This window comes from Apus apus, chromosome 3, assembly GCF_020740795.1.
Source record: "Apus apus isolate bApuApu2 chromosome 3, bApuApu2.pri.cur, whole genome shotgun sequence".
In the NCBI taxonomy this organism is placed as follows: domain Eukaryota; kingdom Metazoa; phylum Chordata; class Aves; order Apodiformes; family Apodidae; genus Apus; species Apus apus.
Window position 1 is genome coordinate 53,575,030 of NC_067284.1, and position 23,286 is coordinate 53,598,315.

Below are 23,286 nucleotides of genomic sequence, written 5' to 3' on the forward strand. Positions count from 1 at the left end.
TGCTCAGACCCTTTCCTCTACTTCTGCATGTGCCTTTTTTCAGCAAGAAACTTCTGCTGCTCCCTGAACTTCTCAGTAAAAAAAGCTCTTCGGCACAGAAAAGGGAAACTCCTTGAGAGGCCTCTCCAGTGTCGAAATGCACTGTACAAAAGCACGTTTGTACATTTTGTTACATGAAGGAATTCCTGGCTGTACCCAGCCTTAAGTAAATAGCCAGGGAGAGGCGACTGAAGCATGACGGATGGCTGTGGTTGGCGTGGAAGTCCACGGTGCAAAGCAAACGATAAAGGGAACCATGTCATGTGTTTCAGAAGTGGTGTAGTGTTAGGAGGAAACTATCCAGTGCCTAAACCTGTGCCCAGGGTCTCTTGCAAAAAGTGTGGAAGATGCAGAAAGATTCTCTTCAATCCATAGGTACATTTTCCTGTTACGTTATGCATTTCAAGACACCTGAAAATGTTAATGTTTTCATTAATAAAAGGCAGTAATCCATTGGAGTGTTTTGCTGAATTGATGTTTAGCTTCAAATTTCGGATGGACAAAACCTCCCTAAGTTTAAAATCCTCTTTATACAGGAGGCATAATATAAGGTCCAGAAAGGTCCTACCTGTAGATTGCTTGAGCTGCCCCTGCAGCTCCTTAGGTTGGTTGAGATGGCAGAAAACCAAGCAGGGTTTGCCTTGAATGCTGCAATAGAAATGTGCCTGAGTGAGCACCTGACTCAGGCATCTTTTTCTGTATAATTCATAAAGGGAATTTGGAAACACCTTTGACAGCAGAAGTACATTTTTTAAATCCAGAGAAAACTTAAGACTGGAGAGAGGGGAGAATGTGTCTCGTTGGAAGATCCTGTGTTTCAGGGAATGTGAACTCTGCTGTGCAAGGGTTTCTTTGCTTGATTGAATGAAAGAAGTTGTGCATGTTCACAGCTTGTACATGTTCTTTGAATTTTATATTTTCCTTCTGAAAGCTGTGGACCTTAAATACAGGGAAGGAAATATCTAAAAGGCTAAATTCTAGTCTGTATATTAATTTTATTTTGAAACATCTCAAATGCAGGAACTTTTTTAACAGGAATGTGGCTTTGTCATTCATGATTTAATTAAGATACTAAATACACTAACTTCTTCTGTGCTTAAGGAAGATATTTACTTCTGTATGTGGTAACTCCTCTCTGACGGATAGCCTTAATTTTCTCAAGACTCTTCTAAAGGTCAGAAGTCTGTTACTGTCTTCCCTCCCATCAAATATGTGTAGACAGGTATGGAAAAAGTCTCTCTGATACTGGTCATTGTGGGTTTTTTGTACAAAAACACACAACAACCTGGCATGCGGATATGTAAGCTTGCAAGAAACCTCTTTATAGAAGAAGGTATTTCTTTTTCTGTGTTTCTTTCTGTTTCTGTGTGTGATGTCCATGGGGTAGCTTGAAGATGCAGTCTCCTGCCTGAGTGTGGCCGGCAGCCTCTGCAAGGCCATGCCTTTGGCTGTGATGGCTCAAGGATGAGGTTTGCAGTGGACTCCCTCTGTGTCAGTGCAGATACGCGTGGTAGTGTCCAGAGTTATGAAGGCTCTCTCCCCGTGTTGGGTAGCACAGCGCTCTTGGCTTACATCGTCTATGACTGAGGCTCTAGTTTTGTGAACGCTTTTTTGCCATTGAGCACTCCTCTGCATTATGGATCATGAATAAATTAGTTTCCCATGTGACAGAACAGGACTGTGGCAGAGTGAATTTTTGTTTTATTTTTATTTCTTTAGCTAGGTAGTGTACTGAATGTCTTTTGGCTAAAATTAAACCTTCTCACCACCCCAAACTGCGCTCCCACCCTTGGACTTCCACCACGCAAGGCATGAGACACATGCAGAGCACACCGTAGGCTGGTGTGATGTTTCAGTTAACTATTAAATTCTTTAGCCTGGGATATGACCTTATTAAACTTGAAGAGCGTGCTTGCCCTAGGTGAATAGAAAGCTTGTCCAAACAAGCACTGGGGCACCAAGCTAAAATTACTCCATATGAAAGGAAAAGCTTAATCTTAGCCTTACAAATCTAAATGGGATGTAGCACCTTCAGCAGCCCATGGAGGCAGGTTTTTGCATTGCCAGCTGTTAGCAGGTTTAAGTTAATAAAATCTGCTGTGGCAGCTCATGAGACCCATCTGTGCCCATTTCACAGCAGCATTCAGGAAAGCAGACAAGGAGCCACTTTGAGCTCACAATGCCTCTTGCTTGGCAGAGGGTCACAGCGAAGTCCCAGCCACTATCTAGGAGTGAGAATTTTGAAATACCAGCAATAGCTGGTCATCATAGGCATGATGGACATCTGGGGTCCCTGGCACCAACACCCAGACCTGCCTGTTGCTACCTTGGTTGGCAGGAGAGTCCACAGTCTGTAAGCGACATGGAAATTTTTTAAGCTGCTTGATTTTTTAATTTTTATTCTTGGTTTTATTTCTTATGTCATTGGCATGCATCTCTGACTTACTAAAGTGCCCGCACACCTCAAACACTGATTGATTTAATGGATAATGCAAAACCACCCCATTCAGCCAGGGCTGTGCAAAAGTGAGATGCCATGAGATAACCCAGAAGAAGAGGTGTCCAACCCTTTTCAGCATCATTTGGCTTACAGCTGTCCTTGTGCACCACGTGCTTTGTAACCAGGCCTGCCAAAGTTTGGAAGGCTGCTTTGGACAAGGCAGACATCATTTTAGTGTGTCGTTTTGTTGCTTCATACTATTTTTACATGCTTTGAAGAAAGGGACTTGAAGAGTCAAACTGTGACTTCTGAAAGTATCTCTTGGGCACTGGCAGACAATGAAGAAAAGTAGAATGATACTTTGCTAATTGGCTCACACTTGATGAAATACCTTAATGTCAGGAGTAAAAGTTCGGTGTTTTTGTGGAAGTATTGTCCAGTGGTTGTTAGTTTTTTGGTATCTCATGTCTTTGTCTAGCAGAAAAAAGTGTGAAGCCAGAATATCTGGGTGTAATTTCAGGGTTGAAATGGCATTTCTGGCTGACGTTTCAGGGTGTGAAGCACGGGGAGCCTCGGGAAGTGCCGTATACGGGTGCAGCTTCTCATTGCTGCCTCAAATACTTCATTAGCCGGAGAGTGTGAACTTTAGCAGTGCTTCTGATAGTGATTTCCTGGAAGCCAACACTCAAGGGCTCCGTCTGTCTGTTATTATTATTCCAATTTGTGCTTGTATTTGATGTGAGTTGTTTAATTACCAATGCCATCAGTTAAAAGCCACCTCGTAGCTCCTTGTGTTAAAACCTTCTGTCATGCAAACCCCTGGTATGCTAGCACACATGGGAGACAAAACCAAAAAACAGAAAACATTTAACAGCTGGTCTACTTGAATGTGCAGCAGTTCGGCAAGATTTTAATGTAAGTAATGACTTGAAACAGGAATGTGAATTGGCATAAGGCAGGTACCCACTAGCTAGCCTGGCTTTTGAGCACAGATCTTTGCTTATCCCTTGTAATCGGGGAACATGTTGATTGGCTCTCTGCCACTGCAGCAGCATTGGTGTTTCTCTAGACAGGCATAATTTGAGTGAATTGCAATTTTAATTTTTTTCAAAGTCAGAGCTTTGCTTCTCTGATTTTACTGCAGTTTAATTGACCGTACCATTGTTATAGTCGGTCCTGTTCTAGTTGATATGTACTAAACCAGAAAACGTGGCTTGGTATATTCTGTGTCAGACAAATGGCAAATGCTTACATTTAATAGAATATATAGATATTTATATATTTATGGAAATGTTCCATGCAGCAAGCATGCAAATAGCATCTAGGTCTTCATTGCAGTTGTGGTAGAGGTCAAATCCAGATGGAAAACTGGGTTGATAGTATTGCGCTTGCTTTTTTTTTTCCTTAATGTGTGTAATTTTCCCCACAGTTAACTAACATCTGCTAAATAGTGTGGAAATGTAATTCTATTTCCTAAGCGATGAATGCCCTAGTTCAAAGGAATCACTTCCAGTGGACAAAAATAGTTCAACTATATATGGTACTAAAGAGCAAAGTGACGAGAACTTATTAGAAGAATAAGTATTTAAACTTGTTTTCAGGTTAAGTTAAGCTTAGTTTCTGTACTGATGGCTTTCTGTGCTCTAGGATTTTTGCAGACAGATGTGAGCTTAATCGAGCTCTTAGGCTGGCGTTCAGTACATGTGCATAGAATGGGTTGCAGTGGAAACTATCTACATTTCTTGAAGGCTTTTGCAAGAAGAAGGTGGAGAAGTTGCTTCAGAAGGTTCCTGAATTAGGCCAAATTAATACGGTGTTCCCGTTCGCTACTGTCCTCACCTCCTTTAATAGCGGAAGACCCCTGGGCAGCCTCAGCGACACTCACTTAAGTAAGATAACTTATGTTAAGACATGACACAAGTCATGAGATGTTTGAGATGGAAGAAAAGGTTAGTGCCTCTGGACAAAGTGGCTGTATCGGCTCAGCTTAGGTGACTTGTGATGATCTGGAAATGAGTTTATGCCACCAAGTCATTGCAGAAGTGGTGGTTGGCCTCGGCATGTCCCCACTGCATCCTTGGGGTAATGGAATTCATGGTGGTGGTAGTTCTGTTTTCATTTGAACAAAAAACAAGGCAGGAAAGTCCAGGACAGCTTTTCCTGATAGTAGTTTCTTTGTAGCAAATGCCTTCATTTCCAACAAGTATTACTTAGTATCAAATATTACAGTAAATATACCAAAATAAATATCTGGAGGGAGGGCCTTCATCCTGTGGCTGTGGGAGGGAAGTACAACAGCAAAATAACTGGATTTAGTAGTATTGCCTACAAAAAAAAATTGTCTACACAGCGACAGATCTTTCAGTGACTTGTAATGACTTTATATGAGGTGAAAACCAAATAACAATGTTGGCTAGGGAGGCAGCTTATCCATATTGTGCAGGATGGACTGACAGCTCTGGGGACCTGGATGAGGAAACTCTCTGCAGCTGCTTTTGTATAGAAAATAGAGTGACCTGCAGATGGGGAATTTTGTCGGTATCTTAAGCTTCAGAAAAACAAATATTCCCTCAAAATAACATTAAAAAAATAAACTTCCACTTCTTCCTGTTTTTATAGTTTGCTTATTTCCTTAGTGTCATGGTTTTGTCTCCAGTATTGTAGATTATTAATCTTCAAAGGATCAGGACCTTTATAGCAGTATTTCCTGTACATGTTTATCTGTCTCTTTAACGAATTAGTATCTACTTGTTCTGTTCTGAGTTTTCCTGTGAATAATTGGAAACCCTCCCTCAGAAATAAGGCTTTTTGCTAGGAAAAAGACCTAGATTAATCACCACCAGGGGTTAAACTACCTTTTGAATTACTTTAGTCAGTGGCATTCTTTAGGACATCTGCAAGAAGCCCCAAATTCCAGAGGTCACTGTCTTTGTGTTGGTTTTAGCAAAGCAGTGTTACAACTAAACTTCATTTATGTGTTTGTAAGTACATCTGGAGGTCTCCTGTCCAGGTGTTACGCAGACTTCTACAAAAGGGGTGATGCTGCTGCATTTAAAGCTTGTTTTGAGATGGCCATGGATTTCCACCTAATTTATGAGCAAGGTGAGCATTGCCGTTAGTCAACAGAGAAGTGCTTGTTTTCTCTGTCCAGTTGTTGGCATTGCCTTATTACAATGGGATGGAGGTAATCTTTTCAGCCACTATGCTACTAACTTCTGTTACTTTTTCCTAATCTCAGCTCAGTTTTAAAATATGTGCATTGATGCATGCTTTGAAATGTATTCCTCCTAAAATGTGCATGCATGCACACGGTGGTTGGGGTCTCAACTCTCAGCTCTCCATGGACTCGTTACAGCCTGAGCACATCTGGACAGGCTGAAGCGAGGATGTGGTTTCTACCTCAGAGCTGATGGTATGCATTGGCCATGCATCTCTGAGGGAAAGCACTGGATTGGGGTGAGTATCCAGCTTTCCACCTCAGCTTTCCATCTCAGATGGAGCGTTCATCATCCATCTGTGTCACAGAATCTGCTGAAGCTGGGTCTGTTACACCACCCATAACAATGCTTGTGCTGGCACCGCAGTGTTATGTGCAGGATTGCATCCATATCCACAGTGTCTTCACAGCCTTGTCCTGATGGCTCTTTAAGGGCTGTCCCACAGTGGGGAAGACATGGGTTAGGCTCCTGCCTCATCATGGTGCTATCATTAATAAAATAGGCATGTCTGGATGAAGAAGCAGCCTGTGGGTCCTTCAAGGTGTAACCTTTTGAATTGCTACTTGTCTCACATTGTAGGTTAATACTGGAAGTAGTACTTGATCAGACTCAGAAAGGCTTGGGGGGGGTTATTTTGTGGTTTGGACAATGTGATTTCACAGAATCATGGAATCATCAGAGTTGGAAAGGACCTCTTAAGATCATCTAGTCCAACTCCCCTGTGAAAGCAGGATTGCATAGAGCACATGACACAGGCTGCATCCAGGCAGGTCTTGAACATCTCCAGAGGAGACTCCACAACACCCCTGGGCAGCCTGTTCCAGTGCTCTGTCACCCTCACTGTAAAGAAGTTTTCCCTTGTGTTCAGATGGAATTTCCTATGTTCCAGTTTATACCCGTTGCCCCTTGTCCTATTGCTGGGCACTATTGAAAAGAGTCTGGCTCCATCCTTCTTGCACCCATCCTTTAGGTACTTACAGGCATTAATAAGATCTCCCCTCAGCCTTCTCTTGTCCAGGCTAGAGTCCCAGCTCTCTCAGCCTTTCCTCATAAGAGAGTTTCTCCAGTCCTCCAGTCATCTTTGTTGCCCTGTACTGGGCTCTCTCCAGCAGTTCCCTATCTCTCTTGAACTGGGGAGCCCAGAATTTAATACAGTATTCCAGATGTGGCCTCACTAGGGCAGAGTAAAGGGGGAGGATGACCTCCCTTGACCTACTGGCCACATTCTTCCTAATTCATCCCAAGATACTGTTGGTCTTCTTCCCATCACAGTGCAAATTGTTTCACAAAGCTCACAATTTAACTTGCTTTTGGGCAATGTGTGCATATTTCTCTCACTTTGCCTGCTGAAATGCCATGGCTGTTTTCTCTGTATATTAATTTCTAGTGGTCAACAAGGCATTGCAGGGCAGTCTTGGCATGTCGTACTTCCACCACCGTCTTGTCTGGGAGCCAAAACATCCCACTGGATTGCTGGGTGTGGAGCTGCCCGCCGTTGCATGAATGCAGTGAAGACCCATAGCGCTTTATTTCTAAAATTCCACTTACTTCAAGGTATTGGTGGACGTAGTGGCAGGAGCAGGTAAATCCTAAGCAAGGAAGACGGAGACTTAAGCTGTAACAGCCTTAAGGAAAAAGAAAACCAATTTTGTAGATGGGGCGTTGAAGGATAAGCATGCACCTCCTGTTGATTTTGCGTCCTTGGTAAACAAGAATTAAAACCCTAGTTAAATCTGAGTTTAAGGGGAGAAAAAGAAATAAGCCCTTTTGGATTGAGATAAATGCTTGTGGTTCCATTATCATCTGCTGAACATGCTTAGAGTGGTTTTAACAGCTTGAGACAGTGAAAAACAAGTGGGAAGCTGGGAAAAAAAATCAGGGTGAATCTTCTTCTTCCCTTCTAGATATTACCTTAATAATTTATTGGGAATAGAAAAGGTATAGATGGGCTTTTACCCAAAGATAAAAGGTAAATATTTTCTTCTTGCCGATCTTCAGCAATAAGATAACGTTGCTTTTCTTCAGTATTTATTTCTTTGTGTTTTTAAACAGAGTTGTGGCCTGTTAAATGAGTAGACTTACATAAGCCATTACTAGATATTTTCTAAGCTTAGCAGGTTTTTTGGTCTTGTATGGGCCATTGATGTTCTTGTATTCCTTGATTAAACCCAGAAGATTTTAGATTGCCGCTCCCAGCTGATACTGAGTGCACCAGAAACCCTGATGGGAACAGGATGAGAAGCTCTTTTGCTCCTGTGCTGCTCAAAAAGAAGAAAGACCATGGGAGGCCTCAGTCACCTTCAGACAGGCCAGAGGACACACACTGTCCCTTGGCAGCCATATCTAAAACTTAAACGTTTTTGGAAAAGGAATTGGCTTGAAAACACCAATGTGCGGCACATTGAACAACTTGTCCTTACGTGTCAGAATGAGAATATGGGATGACCCCGAAGTGATCTCCACTGATTGACTTCTCTGCTGTGTACAAAAAAAGCTGCTGTTGCCACTGATGGGCACTTCACACAGCCATATCTTCTAGCATTTAAAGGTTCTGCCTATTAAAAGAGACCACAGGAAACTTAAGTCGTTAAATATGAGTGACACTTGTGACCGGGTGAAGGATGGTGGTGGGAGGAGAGGCACGCAACTGCCTGCAGCTTGAGGAAATGCTTGTTTGTTTGTGCTTTTTCCAAAGCCTTTCTGCTTTGCAAGGGAAGTGGCGGCAGAGATGTAAACAGGAAAGCGAGCTGCAGGGAGAGCTAAGTAGATGTTGGGAGATGCACACAGTTGGCTGCAGGAAACTGAAGGTATTGGTGAGAAATCTGTTTGCTATAGGATTTAAATAACATCAGAAAGCTGTGCAATAGTTAATGCTGGGTGTCCCAACACAGGGCAGGCATACTTGTGCAGGAGGGGAAACCTGCCTCATGTTGTTTCTGTGTTCCAAAAGAGGCAGACTGCAAGTATCAGTACAAAAAATCAGCAATAAAATAATTCCCACCCTACTAAAAATCAAAGCAGAATTATAAGCACTAAACATCTTCCTTTAAGGCTTTAAAATAGCAGCTCATTCCTAAGAGCAATAGAAGGAGCTGGACAAGGTACGTTTTAAGAGGAAGATAATGTTTTACTAACACTTGAAGGACTCTGAGGCAGAATGGTCTTGAAAATTTAAGCTGGTCAGATTAAGTCTGTCCCCAGCAAAACAGGGAGCTGGCTGACAGGAGGTGCTGTCAACATCTGCTGATGTGTGAGAGCTTGAAGCTGGTCAGTGCTGTTTTGTGGAAGTTTTCAGAAACACAGGAGGATAAAGGTTATCATATTGTGGTGCTTCCCTCATAGTCTGCTGTCTTGCTGCCTTTACAGGTGCTTTTAGCATGAAGTATCGAGTCCTGGCATGAGAGCTTTGCAAAAGATAGATTCAGCCCTCAGAAAGAGCTGCAAGAGTGACTTGAAATCTAGAAAGAAGAAATTGAAGAAGACAGGAAACAATACACACAGTCTGGGGTACACACAATTAGTATGGGAGTACTGCATGGGAAAAATTTTTATCCTACAGAAAGGGAAAGTAAAGATACAGTGGTTAAAAGCTAAATAAGATTCACCCTTTAAAAGAAAACAACTTTCTAGGGATATTGTGGATTCTTCATCACTTGAGATCTTTTGTAGATAAAGTAGAGTAAAGCATATGTTTGATTAGACAGTCTAGATTAAAGCTGAAATGAAACAGAAGTTTGATTTTTGGAACAGTCAACCAAGTCAAGCTCTTTAACTTGTGTTAGGAGTGAGCAATTGGTTTTCCGAAGGGGTCAGAGGTATGAATCCATCTGCAATTGATGTTGGCTTATTGAGGCAAGGAGCTCTTCAGGTGGTTGAACTCCGCCTGCTGACCAGTCTAGGAGATATTGGTACCAGTGCAAGAAAAACAGAAATTCAGATGCAAACCATGAACAGGCAGGACATCAAAAGCAGCTCTCCTTGGAGCTAAGAATTTAAGTGTGAAAAGGGAAGGAGAAAGGTCTTGGGGTTTTACTAGCTCGCTTTTTTGGTTTTTTTCTCTGTCCACGTTTTTATGAAGAAAATAAAATTTCACAGCCTGCCCTGTGATGACTGTGTCTGTGTTACATGAATGCAAAGTACAGGGTTAGGTTTCCTGGAGTATATTACAGCTGTTTGTCCAGGTATCAATTAGCTATGGAGGAAGCGTTTAATTAGAAGAAATGCATATGGGGTTTTTCTGGCACAGAGGAGCTTGGTGCATGTCATTTGTGTAACCTTTCTTCTGGTCATGGATGTTTATTTGGAGTCGAGTAAGATGCTCTCAGTGGCTTTCCTTTGATCTGCTTGCAGGAAAATTAAATCCACAGGGCCTCCACCCAGAACTTCTGCATGCTGGATGGAAATAGCCGTCTATGCTGGGGTCCATTTGTATTGTCGTCTCTGTTTACAAAGGTCCATTCGTCGATGACGTGTCTGTCAAATGCCTAAGCTTTAAAACACTCAGAAAAGAAAAATGATTGTTGCAAGCCGTGAGTCACCTGGAGATGAATTTTTAAAACCAATTTATGAAGAGTTGCCTTGGTTTGCACAATTTGAAATGGCAATGAAATGCTGCCTCCAACTTGCCATGTTCATTTGGCACCTCAATAATATATAAACAGGTTGTGCCTTCACTAGGACCTGGGATTGTACTGTATGTAATGATCTGATGCCTGCACTGGTCCAGCTGGGACAATGGCCTCCCAGCCTGGGCCCTGAGCTGCTGCAAAGCAGTTGCTCCTGAGTGCTAATGGCAAAATGCTCTCACTGTGCTGGTGGCTTGCAGCTTGCTGGAGCCAACTGCAGAAATAAAAAGGGACGGATCCTCTGTTTTGGATCAGGTGATGTCTACGAGAGATTAAATACTGCATCTTTCTTCTTGCTTTAGTTTTATTGGACTACTTGGGATGCATTGGTGTTAGGAAAGTATCATGACTGGTGATGCTTAACATCTGGGTAAAGTCTATTTTGAGAAATGCATAAGCAGAATTGAGCTGTGCTGTGACCAGAACTGCTCCCACGTGGGCTTTTATGGACCACCTGTCCCCCAGCAGACTCTTCCACTGCTGAAGTGCTGTTCTGCTGGACTTCTGTTAATACCTTGCCTTTGTGCTGGCAGAGGTGTGCATTATGGGAGAGCCTTACACCAGTTTCATGGAAAATTGGGAAAGCATGATAACAGTAGGTAGGGAGGAGCATTTCAGTGCTTCTGAGTGTTCAGCAGCCCCAAGAACATCACAAAAAAGTTTTAAGTCATTCCTAAGGTTGAGTGGTTCTACCATTTTTCCTATTTCTGCTGTAATTCCAGCTCTTCCCTACAGTGTGATTTGGGTGAATGCTGTGTTCAAGAAAACTCTGTGGGGAACCAGGAGAGCATGAATGAAATGGGTGTCTCTGAAGTGCTGGACAAAAGGCTACATTGACCACGTCTGTATAGTCTTTGTTTTGGGTTTGTTGTTCTTTCAAATTGAAACAGAAAGAGAAAAGTCACCTTCTTTACCTTTCACAAGGCGCAGTAAGTGATGTCTAGGCACTATTGCTGTATCAAGTCTTGAATGCTGTGCCAGGGAGGTTGCCTGGTGTTCCTAGATGATGAGACATTAAAAGTTTCAGGGTGTCCTAGGCGGACCTGGGACTGTAGATACTCAGAAGCCTATGCTGCACCAAAATTAGATGCTGAAACATCTTTTTGCCTGCTTCACAAGCTGTCAGGGCTTGGTCCTGTGCATTGTGTTAATGTTGTGCTGCAGAAGTTAAGCCCATTAATACGACTGGCATTAACGAGGTGACTGAATTTCATTATCTTAATTACAAATGCTCCAGCAGCTACAGTGGAAATGGGCTCCTCTTGTTCTGACCACAGCCTCAGCTCTTTGAACTGTGCTTGTAGTTGGCTGGCAGGCAGCGGAAAGCAAACCCACTGCCTTGTTGGCTCTCCAGTTGCAATGTTTACTTTAGATTTCTAATAGCAAAACCCTGTGGCAGTGTGCATCCTGCTGGAAACTAGGGAAGATGTTCCTGTATTAGAGCAGCTGCTCACCAGTCCAAACTAGGACACGCACAGAAGCTTTGGAGGATATTTCACTGTAGTACCAAGCTAGTTGGGTTGGATATGCTAAGGTGTACTGGACAGGGCAGTACTTAAGAGGAAAAAATAATAAGTGCAGCAGCATTGCCAACCCTGGAGCTGAGGTTTGTTAGCTTAGCCTTAAGTTCAAAGAACATTTGCAAAAGCAAGAACCCAACCAGTGATTCAGTTGATGCTCACAACTATCTGGTGACTTAATATCCGCTTCCCTTTGGAGAAAACCCTTGGGAACAGGGCTTGAAGCCGTCTGAATTAGGTGGTAGTTGTTCTTGACTGATGAAGCAACTCCTCTGTGTAGACAGAAGGCCAGGGCTTTATTTACATTCATATGGCTTGAGCACTGTAACATGAGAGCTTTTCTGTGTCTTGCATTTTTCAAGCGCAGTGTTTCTCCCTGCCTGATCCTGGCACAGCAGCAAATGGGCGACTGTGCAGAGATACCCAACCCAGCCAGGTGAGCTGAGAGTTACCCTGCAACAGCTGCAAAGTTGTATTAGCTTTACAGTGTGATGGCTTTTCCCTGTAAACCTGTGTTTTGTTGTGTAATGCCAGCATCCTGTTTGTTAATGCTACTCTTCCATGAGCTGCTTTCTGTTGGGGCTCAGTCCTGAATCTCACTGTGTCCTGTTTTTTGAGTTTCTAAGAGGACCAGAGAGGCTTTGGGGAGATGTAACCACTCAGGCTGTTCCTTCAAAAACATGATTACAACACAACTTATACAGAGATAGTTCTCTCTTACACTGGGAGGCTAATTTAATGTTCCTCCATCCCTCGGGAGAAAGACTTTGGAAACTGGACTTGCAGCAAAAAGGGCCAGGCATCTTTCTTTCAATTTTTCTGGCTGGTGCTGCTCTGGACTTATGTGCTGTCTTCTTGCTGGAAACAGCTGAGGACAGAGTTGGTGGGAGCTGTGTTAAACATTTGAGGTTAAAAGCAGTGCTGCTACAAAGCTTGAAGAGGAAAGCAAGGCAGAAAATCCTGGCTCATTAGGGTAGGACAGGTGTGGACTGGGGTGTGCAGTTCATTTATTATTTTTTTTAAATACCTTTTTTTTATTACTTGGTTAGCAGATACTGTGACTGGCTAATGAGTCACCCAGTGGTTGCAAATGCAGTTCTACCAAAACACAGCATGCTTTCCCCGGTAAATTAAGGACCTTTTAATCTTTTATATTGAAATAGGGTAAATGCAGCTGTCACTTGCTCCCACTGTAACAAATACTGCCTGTTACCTTCAGCGTGGCTTTGGACTGCATCTTAATTCCGTTGTTGTGACAAAATCCAGCCAAGCTGCAAATAGGTGCCCACAGCTGCACCCGCACACGTGCTCACTGGATGCTGGAGAGCAGCAGCGGACAAATGCTTCTGTCCGGGTGACTTGGGATGTCCTCAGCATCCTTTGTGCAGCCTGGTGGTTCAGGCTTGGTGTTTCATGGTCCCAGCTTGGAGTTTGCAAGAGCATGAGTGGTTTTAGGTTATGATATCTGTACAATGGGGGTGCAGCTTTCATAAAGATTGTTTTCAGGCACCATTACTTCAGCCATTGTTCTCCCTTCTGGAAAAGGATTTTTTGCTCCAAGTGGAAGTTAAAATGGTTTGGGTTTAAGAAAGGCAGAAGCAATGAGCCTGGAAACATATAAACTAGCTTACTTCCCCCCCACTCCTGCCCAGTCATCAGTGTGTATTAGTTCAGAAACTGGGCAATTATTTTTAGAAGCTGCTTTCAGAGCCCAAATGTCACAATTTTTGTTCTTGCCATTGGTGCTGAGGCAGTTCTTGAGCAACGTGGCTGCTTTTAAAACATAAGAGGGCATTTAAGGATGATCATATAACTTGGGAGAAGGGGGACACACTGGCAGAGCAAGGAGTTCAGGGGGTTAAATGAAAGTTTTTGAGCAGCAAAGGGAACACTTGGGACCAACTGCCTGAAATGAAGCCTGCGTGTAGGGGTGTTGCTGCATTGGTGTTGCAGTTGTGTGGGTTGCCTGCAAAGACCTGGTATAGAAGGACCTAGGGCTGATATTTATAAGTAACAATTTGTTGCAAGCTGGAAGTATTTAAAATCCTGTTAAAAGCTGCGATGGCGACTGGCATGTCAGGAGGCTGAGCACTTCCCCCAAGCCTGTTGGGTTTTTTGGACTCTTGGTCTCAGCGCTGCGTTAGCAGCTTTTGGGGAATAAAGTGCAGCCGGGGTTACAGGAGATGACGCCCGCTTTCAACTTTGGACCTGTTTGCAGTCCTGGGTGAGCGGGTGACGTGCCTGCTGGGCTGGTGCAACCTCTCAGCAGCAAGTTTGCTCCGTCAGCTGCTGCCAAACGCCCCCGTTATTGGTTTATGGCGGTTGTATCGTAATTATTTTATTTTTTTCCCCAGCCTGTAACTGGGGTGGGGAGGCAAGGATCTTTGGCCAGTGCGTGCACTGGTGCTCTCCGAGCTGAGGAGCTGAGCCGGGAGGATGTTGGGAATGAGTGGGGCTGTAACATGCAGAATACCTCTGGGATGACTCACCCGGTACAATGCAGTACATCCCTCAAGGAGACTGAATCACGCATGGGGGGAAGCCGCTCGCTGGCTCGGCAGCAGCCAGCTGGGACACGGGGCAGCCAGAGCAACCGGGTGGCTGGAAGTGGCAATGATGGTAAACCAGAGCAATCGGGGTGTAAAATGTAGAGGAAATGGCATCCCCCAGCAGGTACGTGTGTATGCTCTTGCTGTGTATCATTTCTTATTTTTTACTTTTTTTTTTTTAACCTCCACTTCCCCTCTTTTCACCCCCCACAGAGCTTCTGAGTCTTTTCTAAATCAGCATATAATTTGTCGGTGAGAATGTATGACTTCTGTGAAACAAGGGCTTTCGTTTATGCTTGCATACCAGTTTTTTTTCAGAAGTAATGGTTTTAACGTGCACCCTCTCTTAAATCCCGAGAGGGAAACAGAGGTTGCCTGAGAAGCCGCTTCCTTTGATGTCCCTCTCCATGGACACTGCTTGGGGTAGCAGGGTTAAAGAGAGGTGGACGGCAGAATCAACATGCATACTGGTTGTTTTGATGTAGTTAAGAATGTCTTCTTCTATTTTCCTTTTTTTTTTTTTAATGCGTTTACCTGGCAAAAGATAAAAACCCTTTAGATTTAGACCACAATTATCCTGCTTACTCCCTCCTGCCCTTCTCTGATACACATTCAGCTGGAATTGAGTCACAGAAGTGGTTTTTGTATTTGCAAAATATGGTCTACGCTTTGTAGTTGTATCATGCATGTCATGGAGGATGTTTACAGGGGGATAAATATAGTTATATTCTGCACTCATCAAAATGGAGGAAGGGAGGGGAAATGCAGATGGCTTAGGGCGAGCAGTTTCTGCAATTGTTTTTTTTCTTTGTAAACTTAAAATGTTTGAGAAATTATATGTACATATGTGTGTGCATACATAATTATTTTTGTGTCGTTGGGTATCATTGATTCTGGAGCCGAAGTATCCCTTGCTCTGTAGTATGGCTGCGTTAGGACAGGTAGCACTTAAATCTGCAACATGTGATGTTATATGGAAGTAATGAGATACCTCTTCTGGCCAGTGTGGGTGGTGGCATCGTGGGCATCCCGGCAGGCTATGGCATGGTAGCAAAAACTCACTGAATGGGGAAGAGTGTCGTGTGGCAGTAGCGTCGTCTTGTGAATCGAAGAGATCTCTCCGTTGCATTCCTCTGCAGTTTTTGGCGAGCGGTATCGAATCTCTAGTTTCATTTTACAAAATAAGAATGGCAATAAAAGTTGTGAAGCTGGTATGCAGTTGCTGTGCTTGTTAGTTTTATTTCTTATTTTCCTAAATTTCTCCATGCATTAGCTAACGCAGGAAAACAGAGACGGTGTTTATGGTCAGTGTATGTTGGAAAAAAAATAGGGTAAAATTTGTGGCTTTTTTTCAGGGTGGGGGAAATAGGGGGAAATCAATTCAGGATGCAGATCTCATGCAACTACCTGTTTGGCTGGTTGAGCTTTTATGCGCTTTTCACTTATCTTGCATGTGATACAAAACAAACACCATCTGTCATGCAATAACAACTTCCCTTCTCATTGCAGTAAATGATAAAGCTAATTAGTTTTCCTTGAAATCAGTTAATATTTTGTATCCTTGCATGAAAGTAGTGGGACTTGAGTGTGCAAGTCTTGCCTGCACTGCATGCTGACTTGATGAGGTGCAGTGCAAATTATTAAAATGCATTATGTTACTGAATGGATTTTTTTGTTTTCCTGTTCCTTACAACTAAGACATACCATTGTGTGCAGCTATAAGGATTTATTGCAAAGTTGATTCATTAAACAAATTTGAAGAATTTTAATATTTTTTTTTAGTAATCCCTATTGCCATCAGTGACAGAGCAGCTGCTGACAAAGCTGTGATGAGACTGATCCTGAGGTAACTTGATTCTCCATTGACACAGAGGTTCACTGTGATTTTTATTTTTTTTAAAGAGGTTTCATTAAATGTTTGCTCATTAAAAGTTTGTCATTAGAGTGTGTCCTAGTGGTGTTGTGGCTGTCGTTTAGAAAAACAAACAAACAAAAAAAACAAAAACAAAACAACCTCAGACTTCTGGGGTATTTTTGTAGCAAGGTTTGCCATGGGTTACAATAACTCAGTTATTCAGTTTCAACATAAGTGACATAGATGCTTTACTGCAACCCTGACTAGTAAATTACCTGTTACGTAGTTAAACTTTCTTTTTAATTCAATACTGTTTGCATAGTAAGCTGATTTCTGGGGAAAGCCCTGAAAATCTATGTGCACCAGCTGCGTAAGTAGGTCCTCACTTGCTCATCAGCATGTTTGCAAGCCTGTTTTTTCCCTGAAAAGCCACTTGCTGGTTCGTTTGGGGTTTTGTCCATGTATATAGCATTTTGCAGGGAAGGCTGGGCAAGCCTGGCACAGGAGGAGAGGTTATGCTGGATTAAAACTCTTGTCCAGTAGTTTTGTGCATCCAGATTAGCTGGGACATTGCATTGTAAAAATGTGCTATGGGAGTTACTCTCAGAGCAGAAGCTGATGCTTTTGTGTGTGTCATTTAAAAAAATAATTATTATAAATAAATTAGTATATATATAAAATCTTTCTATCTGCATTAGCTATGTTGTTTATGTTTTATAGATGTATAGATATATATTTTCAAAAAATCAGTTGCCTATGTACTTCCTGGAAGGTTCTCAAAGAATTATGGGATTATGAAATCCCATTCAAGCAAGTAGGGTAGAGCTGTTTCTCATAAACTTGGTAAAATCAGCCTTAAATATTTAGCAAATGTTTTGGTGAAAGGGTTCCTTTGTTCGTTGTTGCCTCAGTGTTTAAGGGAGATGTGGAGGCTGGGGGCTAGGTTGTTGCAGGTGTCTTGGTTTTTTGAGAAGTCCTTTTCCTTCTGGAAAAAAAACTTAACAAAAAACCCCAAAAAACAGCCAAACAAAACTGCTATTAATCTTTCTTAGGGAGGCTTTTTGGATGGGCTGCAGCACTGGAAGCCAACCCTAACCTGCTGGGCACCTAGCCATGGAGTACCCAGCCTCTCTTTATTCTGTCTTTGGTGCTGCTCTAGACCCAGAAGGTATCAAGGAATGAAAAATTAAATCAAAATGTACTTTGCTGGGTTTGCTTCAGCCTGCTGGAGCTACGTTCCTTGCATGAGGCCATGTGTCATATAGGAAGACAAGCTTTTGAGGGCTGAAGGTGGTTGAGCCTTAGGGCATTGCTGCCACACCCAGGTCCACTGCAGTCCATCAGAGTGATCACCCTGCTGGGTTGGGTTTTTTTGCTGCACGCCACAAGATTTGGGGCAGCATTCAGCCAGCAGGAAAACTCCCACAGGTGAATAACCTTCATGCAGAATTGCTTCTGGGGTGCTTTATGGGATGCACTGGTAGAACTGTGTCTTGTAACCACGCAGCAGTGATTTCCAAATGCTGCACAAGGGCTTCCTTAAGAGCAGGGTTTTCCTCCTCTACCTTCTGTGCTGCTGCAAGTTGACAGTGTTCTTTGGGTTAATATAACATTTTTTCCTTTTTTCATGAAATGGTTGGTCTACAAGCTTAAACACATGCTGCCAAACTCAGTTCAGGAGCCAGGTGTAAACTGGGAAGCTGGAAGAGAAAACTGTTCCATTTTCAGAGGGAAGTTGGGAGGAAATACTAAATGCCAATGAAATTTTCTCATTTTGCTGAGAGAGAGGGAGAATTGTCCTCTAACTGACCTTGTAAGGTTAGTATTGATTTAAGGTGAAGTGCCACAGGACAGACATACCATAGGACACAGCCGGCATCGCTGGAACAAGTCACATGTCTTGTATTTACTCAGACTGGGTGGAAACCAGATTTCCCAGATACCTTTTTATTCTGGCAATATTGGATTCAAAAGACATAGCAAATTTGCAATCTACATTTCTATACTAGAGATGGGTTACAAGTGCAGTAGTTCTGTGTTATAGTGTGATGAAGAGGTGTGGGCAAGGAAGACTTTCGGGAGGTTTTCCATGGTTTTCTAGAGGCTCTATATTAATGTTGGGTCTGACGAGAGATTCAGATGGCTTTTATTCTTGCTGATATTTAATGAAAAAGTTTCAAACCTGCTGGGAACCTAAATGGTATCAAAATATCAGACTTTATTTCACTGTGGCTCCACATGCTCAGAAGTTTTCTCTTTAACAAAGTGGTAAGTTAGGGTTTTGAAGAAGAAAACGCTGGTTGTAATTTGCAGATAATTCCCCCTTGCTAGAAGGTTCATGAACCAAGCATCAGATTCATAAAGTGGGACCCCAGAATTAGCAGGTTTTCATTACTTCCATGAAAATGCCATTTTCCAGCTATAGGATGAACTGCAGAGAGGATAATTGCAGTACAGCTTCCAGAGATCACCAGGGCCGAACTGGATGGCTTTCACTCCAGCTGTCAGAGTTCCTGGGGCAAGGATGGATAGCAAAGTAAGAGCATTGTGAAGTACATCAAGCTGAGCAAAAGGGAGATATGCCCCAGTAATCATACAGTTAAATTTGCATGGATCCAAATAGTTTAAATTGTGTTTAAGCTCCTGGTGTCTGCAGTTCTGTTCAGCTGAATGACCTGACTGACCTCTGCCGCCGTTGCATTCACAGCCTCCTGCTGTCCTTTTGGCTCTTCCCTGGAATCTGGGATCCGGGAATGTCACTGAATTGAAGATAACAGTCCACAATTTTGAAACCCATTAAATGCAATTACTATTCTGTATTAGACCTGAGTTTCTCTTGGCTTCGTAAGCTGGGAAGTTGAGAAGGGAGGATAACACTGAAGTGCTGTATGGCTGCATTAGCATGGGGTTTATAACTTTATATTTTGTCAACTAGCCTGGCTAGGTCCAAAAAAATTACTGAATTATGGAAGGTGTCCAGGAAGTGTTTCAGGTGCTAAACGTGACTGCATTTGAAGCAAAATGGAAAAGAAGACAGGCTGGTAGAAGGGAGCTGCGTACTTTAACCCTACTTTTACAAAGATACTGGCAAAATTAAAGCTTTGGCTAACAAAGGAATTATTGACTGTTTAGTGCTGGATGTGGGATTGCAGCTGTAAGCTCACACCAAGGCTCAGGGCTCTTGGATTTGCTGTGGTTGCTGTAAGTAATAGGGCTCACATCAGAGGCTGAAGTATGATGTCAGTCACATTTTACAATGTAGTTTTTACTTCTATCCACCTTAAAAATGTTGCCTATCTCTTAGGCACACAAATGCATTGTAAAAGTTAGGCTATAGGTAATGTGACTACGGTTCAGTTATCACAAAGGTAATAAATTCAGTCACTTCTTGTTTAGGAAAATCCTCAATATCCTTCAGAGTAGCAATTATACACGCATGCACTCTTTTAAAAATATATTTTATATATATATATGCACACCCACGAGCTATAATTTTTAAAGGGTTCTGTTTTCCTTCCAACAAAAACAGCACATGGTTTTCTGCACTACCTTTACTCCCCAAGTTCATTATGGTTTTTTTTTCTCTGGGTGGGGCAGGCGAACAACCTGAAGCAGCCCTGGAACATGCTGGCCAGCTGCCATGCAGCTGGGAGTCCCTGCAGATACTTTTCTTCCCAAGCTTTTAAGGCTGTTGAAGACAAATCTGTAGAGTTAAGATAGCAAAGTATTCCATTTAAGAGCATAATTAAGAATAGCTTTCATGAAACATGTAGCACGTAGGCCATAAACCTGACAATTAAAGCGGTCTTAAACTTTAAGAAGCCAATAAAAAGGAGGGGAACTGAGGCTACTGCGGGAGTTTTTTTAGTTGTTTCATTTTTAACTATATGAAAGGTTTATGTTATCTGATCTTGGCAGCAATCAGTATCTTGTTAGTGGGAACGGACCAAATATTTTCATGTACCTCATTAGCAGTTCCTCCTGGAATAGTCAGAATGGGCAGTTGCTGTGGTAAAAGTGCAGAGGGCTGACTTGGAATGTGGTTGTTTCACTCCTGAAATCTTGGTGCACTGAAGCAGTGCCATGCATGTGAGATTTTCAGGTTGCTTCTTTGCACCAGAGGACTCAGAGCACTTGAAACCAGCCAGAGCCTCAGTGCAGTCGCGTAAAATTAAATGGCAAAGAAAACAAATGGCTTTTACGCTAAGGAAGCAAGGTCCGTATATGGACCTGAAATATTTGAGTACCTCCCAAGTATTTATCAACACTGGCATGAGGGAAAGAAGCATTGCCTATTCTAGGCTTGTGGATGGAAACGGCAGGCAAGATTTTGACACATAAAACTGAAGGAAGGAGTGCGTGGCCTTGAAAACTCAACGTGCAGCTTCAGAGTCCCAGTCCAGTAACTAAACCAAGATGTAAAGCTCTTAGAAACCTGTACCACCTTCTTTCCCTCTTCCTTCTCTTTCTTTTTCCTAGATCCTTTGGCATAGGTTGCATGTGGCTTGTAGTGGCAGTGGGACAGGGCTCTCCAAGGACCGCAGCCTCATCAGGGACTTTTGATTGTGCAGGAAAGCATGCCAAGGGATTATGTTAACGGACCAGAGCTTTGCTGAGGAGTTAGCTCCTCTGGTTGGGAGAAATGCAGTTTCTTTGGTGTTCTGCTGGGTATTTGGGGGTCACAGATCAATGCAGCAAGTGGTGAGAAAAGGAGTAAATTTTAACATATTTCACTTTACACTCAGGTCATCCACCACATTCTTCAAAAGCCAGTATAAATACATCAACTTCCCTTTAAAACAAATTACCTTGTCCTGTTTGGGTCAAATAATTGCTATTCCAGCTTGTTTCCCCACCCCCTTGCCTCTCACTTACTGACCCTCTACCATCACAGGAGCAATCTGCTGGGGGCAGATGCCAGCTGCCAAACCTGGTCTAAAACCTGTCCCGTCTTCTTACTGGTCTCCAAACCACTGAACCAGGCAGATGAGGCATCTCAGGGTGAGGATGCTGACTTCCAAAAAATGGCATTCAAAAACAGAAGCATCAGTTGGAGTTAACAAAGCACCAGTCTTTTCCCTAATGGATGTTGCATCTAGACATGGAGCTGTTGGGCACATGGGTGAAATCGGTGGCCTTGGTGGCAGAGATCGTAAGAGCCATAGATCATGGTATCAACACAGGTATGAAAATGAAAACTGTATGGCTGTGTCCCACCAGATTACCGTTATCATGGGCAGGGATGGTATTCAGGGGACCTAAATTTGGCTTATAGGCATCCACTAGCATTCATACGTAATTGCAAGCCTAGACAAATTTACCAAGAGGTGATGGAAATGTGCAGATAATCAGTAGAATTCACAAAGTACTGAGTAGTTGCTGCTTTCCTAATTTTCCTTCAAATAGACGAGTTTCTGCAAGAAAATATCTGAAGACAATGTTACTTTTGGGACCGCTGAAGGCTTTGGCTGCTGCCGTGAAAGTTAATGGTAAATCCCACAGGAAGTTGTATTGCCAGTGGCAATTTCAAGTGTGGAAGGAGAAGCAGCAGTTTGTGTGGATTACTTTTGTGGGAGGATGAGAAGGAAGATAGTATTGAGCGGCTCAGACTTCAGACTAGAGCCTGAAATTTAATGGGAACTCCACAGAAGTTAAAAATAAGTCCAGAAAGGATCCTTGGGGAAGAGGAGAACTACACAGAAACTTATAGGTGGCTTTCTTTTTTCTTTATCTGTTAGTTGCTAATCCTTACAGACCATACGGGAAAGGTACAGAGAAGAAAACAAAAATTGTCTTGGATGGAAGCAGATAAATTCTTATACAGTAGAAAATTAGCTGAAGTATTTTGCTTAATTTTGAGTATCAAGAAGCCAAAAGATTGAAGTTGCCATTGGTAATATCTAGAAATGTCTGAGCATGGGTTCTGTCAGCCAATGTGAAATACTCAGAGCAATAGGGGTGGACCTGAGGCATCTGTGTACTGCCTTCCTTGTGTAGGTCTGGTGTATCCATAAAATAAAGCCAGTGAAGGGAAAATCGCAGCGTGTGTTTTGTGAGATCTGTCCAGCTGCAAAAGGGATTAACTGCTCCCAGATGCCTCTGCCCTGAAGATAATCGCTACCTTCCTTGGTCTGGCCTCAAAACTGCTGTCAAGTAGGATTCATGAGGCTGCTTGCTTAGGTATTAAATAAAATCTGGCTGTATTAGAGAAAGGGGGACTAAAACTTCAAATATTAGCGTTTGAATTTCAAAACCAATGCAAAAATAAAGTCTGAAAACAAAAGACAGTTTTACATAGTGCGGGATGAAGAAAATTACCTTTGTTTTTTAATTTTGGGTAGAAAGGGCCTGTTCTCTTGTCATGTTCTATAGGATGCTGGGAAAACACCCACATACAGAGCTTTCCTCAAGGAGGATTTTCTTTCTCTAAAGGATGGGCTCCTCTTGGAGCTTAGTCCTCTACAGGTTGAGTTTGCCTCTGGTCAGCTTACATGGTGTCTTGGAGATGGACAATTCCTAGGCAGTTTTCTTTGCATGTCCTTTTTCTTATCCCCTGTCATGTGCCCAGTTTTGCCTAGGTTTGAGTGTCCTGCAGCACCTTTGCAGATGCTGGTGCATGTCTTGGCAGCTCTGTAGCCAACAGTGTCATAGTGGTGCATGATTGACATCTAACCATGCCATGGTAACCTCCTCATGAGGACATTACAGCTGTTGGCACCCTTCCTAAGCAGTGACTGGTTAAATCAATGTCTAACACATGACAGGTCACACCGAGCTGGGACTCGGCAACAGCCTGAGGATGGAAAAGCTAATTTTGGAATTTGCCAGCAGGTCTGGGAACAACACATTTTAGCTTGGTGTCTGTTATGAGTCCAATGCAGGGTGCACAACTTTTGCTTACATTCTGTAGTGGCCTTTCTGCTCCCAAATGACCCCCTCCCTGGAGAGATCCCCAGCAGATGCTGGAGCAGCTGCTCTGTGGAAAGGGTATGGGAGGAGGTGTGGGGGGAGTGGAGTCTCCCACTGTGGGGGCTTTTCTG

The 23,286-nt window shown here is 42.9% G+C and overlaps 1 protein-coding gene across 2 annotated transcripts in view; it reads left to right on the forward strand.

The window, feature by feature from the left end:
• Positions 1 to 23,286, forward strand: part of SPRED2 (sprouty related EVH1 domain containing 2) — a 70,933-nt gene that overhangs the window by 14,496 nt on the left and 33,151 nt on the right. Inside the window, exon 1 of one of the 2 annotated variants that reach the window (XM_051613223.1) lies at positions 14,149 to 14,515. The exons of the other annotated variant lie outside the window; for it this stretch is intronic. Coding sequence (XP_051469183.1) covers positions 14,499 to 14,515 — 17 coding nt within the window. The 5' untranslated portion in view covers positions 14,149 to 14,498. Of the gene's footprint in view, positions 1 to 14,148; positions 14,516 to 23,286 lie in introns of those variants that run through there. 2 annotated transcript variants of the gene reach the window in all.